This window comes from Chionomys nivalis, chromosome 3, assembly GCF_950005125.1.
Source record: "Chionomys nivalis chromosome 3, mChiNiv1.1, whole genome shotgun sequence".
Taxonomy (NCBI): Eukaryota; Metazoa; Chordata; class Mammalia; order Rodentia; family Cricetidae; genus Chionomys; species Chionomys nivalis.
In genome coordinates this window covers 115,392,683-115,400,586 of record NC_080088.1, presented here as the reverse complement: position 1 = coordinate 115,400,586, position 7,904 = coordinate 115,392,683, and the positions used below count along the sequence as shown (strand labels likewise).

The 7,904-nt window shown below is 49.9% G+C and overlaps 1 protein-coding gene across 1 annotated transcript in view; it reads left to right on the top strand.

Annotated features, from left to right (window-relative positions):
• The first annotated feature begins 603 nt into the window (after window positions 1-603).
• The window catches only part of Srrm4 (serine/arginine repetitive matrix 4), a 151,598-nt gene continuing 144,297 nt past the window's right edge, over window positions 604-7,904 (top strand). Inside the window, exon 1 of the mRNA XM_057764834.1 lies at window positions 604-1,163. Coding sequence (XP_057620817.1) covers window positions 1,033-1,163 — 131 coding nt within the window. The 5' untranslated portion in view covers window positions 604-1,032. The remainder of the gene's footprint in view (window positions 1,164-7,904) is intronic.

Genomic DNA, 7,904 nt, shown 5'->3' with positions numbered 1-7,904 from the left:
ACAGATGTGACGCTGCGCCCCTCTGCGGGTGGGGGCCGGCTCGGCAGATGGCGAGAAACCGTGCTGGCGACGGATTGTCCATCAAATGGCATTTTCTGGATGGGAGACGGGGGAGCCCACGGCCCCCAGGCATAAAAAGGAAAAAGTAGGGCCACCTCCACTTTGCAGAGCTCAGCAGTCCTTCCCAGAGGTGGGGATGGTGCAGGCAGGTTGGCGTGGGCGAGTAGGTGGGGCTGTTTTTACTAGCTCACTCTACAGAAGATGTGCTCCAAGTCTTGCAAAGGGATAGGGAGGTGGCTCAGCGCTGTGAGTGCGCACGCAAGGGTTGAGGGGAAGGCCTACGACGATGGAGGAGGGGTGAGGTCTGGGGCGGAGGATCTCCAGCTCGATTCTATTCCGAGTGCTGGGGTTTCTTCTCAGAGGGGTCGGAACAACAACTCTGGCCACCGGGCCTTGGAGACAAGCGCACGCCCCGCCCTTTCTCCTCCCCAGACCTGCGGGCCTTTGTTATGCAGATGGCGGCGGGGGGGGGGGGGGCTGAGCCACCGAAGGAGGGGTTGCTGGGGAAGGAGGAGACCTAGAAGGGGAGGGAGGAAAGTACAGCTCGCGCGACCAGCCTCCTCTTCCAACGTCACATTGTGCAAGAGACAAAACCCGGGCGCGCTGGAGCTCACACGCGCACGCACGGCAGACGCCCCGGTCGCCTCCTCTCTGTTCCTTGCGCGGTAGAGAAAGCCGGCCCAGCTTTGCTTTGCTGAGGACGCGGAGCTCAGCCGGCTCCCAGCGCAGTTCAGAGCCAAGGCGGGAGGTGAACCCAGCCGAGGGACCACCTTCAATCAACGCTGCCTGCCAGGCTGAGTCGTCCTACTCAGTCCCATCCCCCTCCCAGAACTCTGATCTCTCCCCCACCCCACCCCTTGGGGGTTTCACGCGGGCAGCGCCCCGGAACCAAGGGCGTGTCATCGGGTTTGGAATCCACATTTCAGCACTTCGGACAGCGCCCCGCTCGTCCGGACTCCTTGGGTTTTCAGGATGGCGAGCCTGCAGCAGGGCGAGAAACAGCTGTTTGAGAAGTTCTGGAAAGGGACCTTCAAAGCAGTGGCCACTCCGCGTCCCGAGAGCATCATCGTTGCCAGTATCACAGCCCGCAAGCCACTGCCAAGGTAATGACCTCGTTTGTGAGTTGGGAACACTGGAAAGTTCCCCCTTTTCTTGCCTGCGCCCTAGAATCTTGAAAGGTGGACTTAGGCAGCTGGGTCAGGGTGCCTGGACTATGTCAGTCATACTCGGTATCTCACGCTGGAACAAGGGAAATATTCGCCTGGGTAAGGAGGAGGCTGTTGAAAAGGGACAGGAATACTTTGGCGGGGAACAACACTCCCACAGACTCCATACCTCCTATGCAAAACCCCTTTGCTTTCTTAGGGTGGGCGGTGTGACTTGGGTATGCACTTGCCTGAAAACTTTTTCAGCTATTGCCAAGCTCATAGGTCAGGGGGGCAAGAGAGTGGCGGATCTGAGGTGTTGGGGGGATACTGTCCAAAGCATGAACTCAGCTCAGACAATGTTCAGAGAGGGTATTCTAACTCAAGCTCAGACACTAATGGGCTCTGAGGTTTTGACAAAAGTCCATATGCTGTTCCTTCAAATACACTCCAGACAGCACCCACCTCCATGCTTAGCTGAGGCTGTTGCTGGGGCTGAATTTTTTTTTCCCCTCCAGCATCCAAAACCAAGTCTCTGAGCTCAAAGTCAGCATGAAAGTAATCATGGAAGTTTTATTTTATTTTATTTTTAAAGAATCTGGTGGCTTCGAACTTTGGAATCAGTTGTGGTTCTGGAGTGGAGGTTTAAAAAGAAATGACCAGAGGGGAGAATAAGGAAAGAAATAAAAGGCAGAAGAAAAAGAGAACAGGATGCAGGGTAAAGAGGAAGTGCGGTGGGGGCGGGGGGCACACAGAAGCCTTCCATGGCAGAGAAAAACCCAATGTTTTCTTAGATCGTTAGATTTAGAGGAGCTTGAGACGAAGGCTGTGCCCTCTGTCAGGGAAAATCAAGCCTGTATGAAAACTCATCTCTTGGTGCTACTGGCTGAGCGGTTCTGAGAGTAAAGGGAAGAAGCGGATCTGGGGGACCACTCACAGGATTGATTAATACTGGCAGGCTGCATTAGGGAATAGAATGAAAACATGTCTGGGAAAGAGACCCTGACAGAATGCCTGGCCTAGCAGCAACTAAGTCTGAACTTTCCAGCAAGTGTGGGATCGATGAAGATTGATTGGAGAAAAATATCTGAAAGGAGCAAACCCACACCCAGGAACTTTTCTTTGTTCCGACTGAAGCTCAGACAGGTCTTTAGACCAACAGAGCATCCTATGTAGGGAATGTGTGGACAGGAAGCAGGAAGGACCAGCAGAATGTAGAGCCTTGAGCAGAGGCCAGCTTATGCTCAGGAGAGGGGGGAAGCCCCCTGATGGGGCTGGAGAGGTGGGGGGTGACATAAAATGTCATTAAAGCTGGTGTGCGTCTGCTTGTTCGGAGGTTCTTTGTAGAGAGTTTGACGTCAGCGCTTTTATCTTCCTGGTCTTCTGCCACCGGCTTCACCTTCTCGCTTCCACTCCCGGCACATCAGTGCTGCACTGGTCAGAGAAAATGCCCTTGCTGGAGGAACCAGGGAGAATTTGTCTGGTGACAGAAGTATTTGGTCCACAGTCTTCTGTCTAAATGCTGCACTGGGGAGGAAAGCAGGTTCTCAGTGCTGTTTTAATTTAGGAAAGTGGCCCCTACTATTACCACACATGGTTCTGCCTTTCTGTCTATTGTCTGACTGTCTGTCTGAGTCTACCTACATACCATTTTCTTGCCAAAAAGCTTTGATCCTATGAATGACTGAGAGACACCCTAGCCCTACAGCTTTTATTCATTTTAATTTCACTGGTGTGTGACTTTTGCAAGAGTTCCTTACACCCTCAGTATTTTCTCACCCTTGATGTGTTTTAATGTCCTGGGTTTCTACCTCCCTGGTCAACACCCTTGAAGTTTATGTCAGAGTTCTATAAGCTCTTGATTGATATTATACAAGAATGCCTCTATGATTGGCGGCTCCTCTCTGTAGAACACATTCTGGTCTGTAGATGTGATATCTAATCCCGGGCAGAGATTGCAAGGAACAGTTATATCCGACTCCCCAGAACGGCCTGGCTTAGTCTTGTTCCAACAGACTAACTGTAAGACCGAATCGTTCCCATGCTCACCATATCAGCTGCATACAGCAGCGATGGTCAGTTCCCGCTCCCTTCCAGCATTCTGTGTCACCAGAGGGTAGAAATGTCATGTTTCCAAAGACGAGCTCCTGGAAGGAAAAAGGAGAGAGATGCTGTATAGCTTCCGCAGAGCCCTGGCGACTCTTTCTGAGACAAGCTGCTGACTTGTTCTCAACAGAAATGTTTAGTTGCTTGAGCCAAGCCCAGCTCAGTCAGAGGATTGGCACAATCCATGCCTGTGGGAAGACGGGGGAGGTATGAGTGAACCACCAGCCAATCAGCCAATCCTGTAGGTTACACACTTAATATTTGATTATAAATGAGGGTCCCTCCCCTGGATGAGCCTCTGCAGGATATCGTAAGTAAGTCTATAGCTGAAGATAATTTAATACCAGTACTAGGATATGCATTTTAAGTTGTTGATTCCACAGCAACATGCTTATGATGGGCAATTGCCTTCTAAGCAGACCCGCTCCTCGGCCCCTCCCTTCTTCCCCACCCTCCCTCTGTGAGGCATTCTTGATGAGGCAAGAGTTTTCTCTTGCATCAAGTTTCAGGCAGATATCTGACTCAGATGTCAGGATGGCAGAGCCCAGTGAGACGCCAGATACCATAGTGGTCACTTTCGTGCTGATGTGAACGTCAGAGGACCTGGGGTCCTGTCCTGGATTGTTTCCTGAACCAGAACCTTCACCTCACCAGAACACGTTTGTCGGTTTGAAAACAGAATCTGTACCTATCACTACCTCAGCCTCCGTGAGGACTGAGCCAGGTGGAACTCTGCCATGTGTGTGGCATAGAGTGTTTGCTGAATAGACCTTTGTCCTGTAAGGCAGCTCAGAGTGGCTAAAAGGAAGCACGGTCTCCAGATCTGCTTCATCTCTCCCTCAATGAATGCTAAACATTGCCATTTGAAAGTTCTGCTCTGAACGGGCTACAAAATTGACATGAGATTAATACACAGAGGCCAAGAGGGCTGACCCATAGTTTCCCTGCCATGTGAGTGGCTTGATTTTTCTCCCTGTTTCTGTGATTAAATACCCCCAAAAGCAACTCCTGGGGCACAGAGCTGATGTCAGCTCATAGTTCAGGGGTACAGAACAACATGGTGAGGAGTTCAACTGGGGGGAGCTTTAGGCCACTGATGACATGGGGTCCGTAGCCAGGAACAGAGTGATAACACTCAGGCTCATCCATTTCCTTCTACCTCCCCACCCTAGGGAATGGTGCCGCCCATAGTGGTGGTTTTCCCACTTCTATGATCCTAATCAAGATTGTTTCCCATGAACATGTCCAGGGGCCCCACCTCCATCCCGGTGATTCTAGCTCTCATATAATTGACAACTGAGATTAACCAACATGGAAGATAACTCTTTTCTTCTCTGGTTGTTGAGTTGGGGGTGAGGCACAGTGAAATCTGGATTCTGAACTGATCCATAAACACCTTATAGAATAGCCTTTTGGACTCAGGTCACTGAAGCAGGCTGATTGTGAGTTCACCATCAGCCTGATGGCATGGGAAGACCCTGAAAGAGGGGATGGGGAGGAAGGAAGGAAAACCAAAAGAAACCAAGAGGGGGAAAGAGGAAAGGGATGCTCTAGTTTGCACTCTGTTGCTGTTATAAAAACACCGACCATATATGACACTGGAGGGAAGGGTGTGTTTTTACTTATACTCCCAAGTCACTCTCCATCACTGAGGGAAGTCAGGACAGGAACTCAGTGAGGGATCCTGGAGACAGGAGCTGATGCAGAGGCCATGGAGGAGTGCTCCTCACTGACTTGCTCCCCCTAGCTTGCTCAGCTTGCTTTTTTATACAGCCCAAGATCATCTGCCCAGAGATGACACCACACATAGTGGTCTGGGCCCTTCCTTAGCAATCATTCATCAAGAAAATGCCCCCAGAGGTCTTGCCTACAGGCCAGTCTGATGGAGGTAGTTCCTGAACTGAGACCATCTCTTTCTAGGTGGCTCTGGGATGTGTCAAGTTGACATCTGAAGCTGTGTAGAAGACAGGGAAAGGAAGAGGGGGAAGGGAGGAGGAGAGCGGGAGAAAGAGAGGGAGGCAGGAGTGAGAACAGCTGTTTAGAATGGAATTCTAACACGGATGATCCTAAGAAACCCAGAACAAGGCTCAGCACAGTCATACCTCACCTGACAGTACCTGGCAGGAACACCCCTCCCTAGGAATCAATGAGATCAAGGACATATATGAGACCCCTCTCTTACCACCACAAAGGAGAGTCATGTTCCCTTAATTCCTCTGTTAACCTAGCTCAGCCTCAGAAAGTTTGTACCTAAAAAGTTCCTGATCAGCAAAAACCTAGCTTTTAAAGCAGCTCGAACCATAATAATCATATCGATAAATAGCCGTAGCTGGGGACTTAATGAACATGTAAAAATCATTAGGAATTAGCATATGAATTGTTTGCGGATGCGTGAGTGTTTGTTAAGGGCTAGAGCAGAAGCCCCCCTTAAACAGAGCGTGCATTCCCTTTGCTATTTGTTTGGCAAGCTGTTAATTTTCTTCAAAAAATCTTTTTCATGCAGAATACTCCAGACTGGAGCCCAGTCCTTGTCCAAAGGCTCATAAATTCTAAACTGTTGGAGGTTTTACTGCACGAGGGGAAAGATGGCCAAACTGTAAAGGAGGAAACAAATGCCTTTGAACCATTTAATTTGAGACTCCTCTTGGTGCCAAGCAATCGGTTAACACATTTGTGCTGACTCCACGAGGGATCGGTGTGAGGGGCATTTGGATGGTGCTTTTCTGACAACCGTGGTTAAGAGCCAGTATTCTGAGGGTCACAGAAAATGCTTGCCCTGGCCATGAACACAGGCTCCTCTGGGAGAAGGGAGTGATATCGCTGGGGTCAAACGTTTCTCCATCTGAAAGACTGAAATGTGTTGAACGGCACACAGGGGCTAGTGGTGGAGAGACCCTTTGTGACGTTCTTCTGTGTCTGCTTGGCAAATGTGCTAGCTTTAAAGAAGCGTGGGGTGGAGATGGTCAAGGGGTGTTGGGTGGGTTGATTGACACACGCAAGGCTCCAACCTGGGGGAAGCCACACTCTCTCCCAGCCCCACCTCGATCTGACACTCTAAGGGTTCTAATCCATGCCATTGAAGGACACAGGCTGCAAACAAACTCTCCCTGGGGTCAGGGTGAGGCTCCCCAGATAAAGATGTCTGTCCCGCGCAAGGAGTAGGCATGCTATCCAGTAGAGGTCAGCAGTTTAGATTGGATGCCATCAGCCTTGTGGGTCTCCAGCATTCCCTAAACCCTAATTTCTGTAAGAAGAAAAGAGGCCCATTCGTGGACCTTAGGCTCCACAGATACATCAGGCATGGTACAAAATCACAATAAATTAAAAGCTTGTCCCTACTTTCTGGAAAGCTGGATCCGTCTTCCCGCAAAGCAGAATTGGCTGGGAATTAGGAAGAGTTCTTCAGTGACTTGTTCTGAAGACTCTGCTGAGGCACGAGAGGATGTTAATGGGGTGCTCGGACTCCCTGACATTGCTCTCCTTTATGTCAGTACTCTGGGGGGCCGTGTGCATGCGCACAAGTGCGTGTGTGCACATGTGTGCAAGCAAGCGCCTGCCTGTGCCTGTCCCCACCCTGTGTGTGTGTTTGGCTGTGTCTGGTCTGTGTGTTTGTGTGTGTGGCTGTGGCTGTGGTTTTATCTGAGTGTGTGTGTTTATGCATGCATGTGTATGCATATGTGTGTTCAGGTGTGTGCACACACGTGTATATGTATGTGCACATAGAAGCCAGAGGACAGTGCTGGGTATTATTATTTAGGCACTGTACTGTTTGCCTTGCCTTTCACCCTTCCTTCCTTCCTTCCTTCGTTCCTTCCTTCCTTCCTTCCTTCCTTCCTTCCTTCCTTTCTTTTTCTTTTTATTTTTTGAAACCAAGTCTCTCCCCGTCTGGACCTTGCCCCGTCAGGTGGGGGCTAGCCAGTGCGCCTGCAGATTCGCCTATCCCTGCTTCCACAGTACTGGGACAGCAGAGCATGCATCAGACCTGACACGGCTCCATCGAGCCCCTCTGTTCAGTTCTGCACATGGCTTTGCAGTTCTCCAGAGGGACTGAGCTTTGCGGAGCCGTGTGCAGAATCTGCCAGGCAAAGAAGCCCAACCAGTGGTTCTCCTTTCTGCCTACACGCACTTGCTAGCTAGGAGAATTCCGGCAAATGACTCGACCTCAGTCTTGATTTCCTCATCCATAAAATGGGCAAATAATAGCAACCACTTCAAAGAACCATTGAGGGGATCGGATGAGTTCATTTATAGATAACACTGCCTGGCAAGAGGTAAGGACTTACTCTGTGTTAGTTCTTGTTATCAATAATAAATCACAGCTTTTATTATTTCTTCAAGCTGGGCCCATCATGGAGGAAAAACTAAATAAAATGTGGCCTCTCTCTTTAAGGGTATCACGTTTTTGGAAAGGGAGACACAAACCTGCAAATGCAGGACTCCAGGTGGTTGGGCTTATGTGCTCCGATGAGACATGAAGTACAGGAATATGGTTCCAACAGAGAAGGGGGCCCAGCACAGCACATGTCCACAGCTCTCCTTAGGTATCTGACTTGTGAAACGGATATGACTTTATTTTCTCATTAATTTAATCTA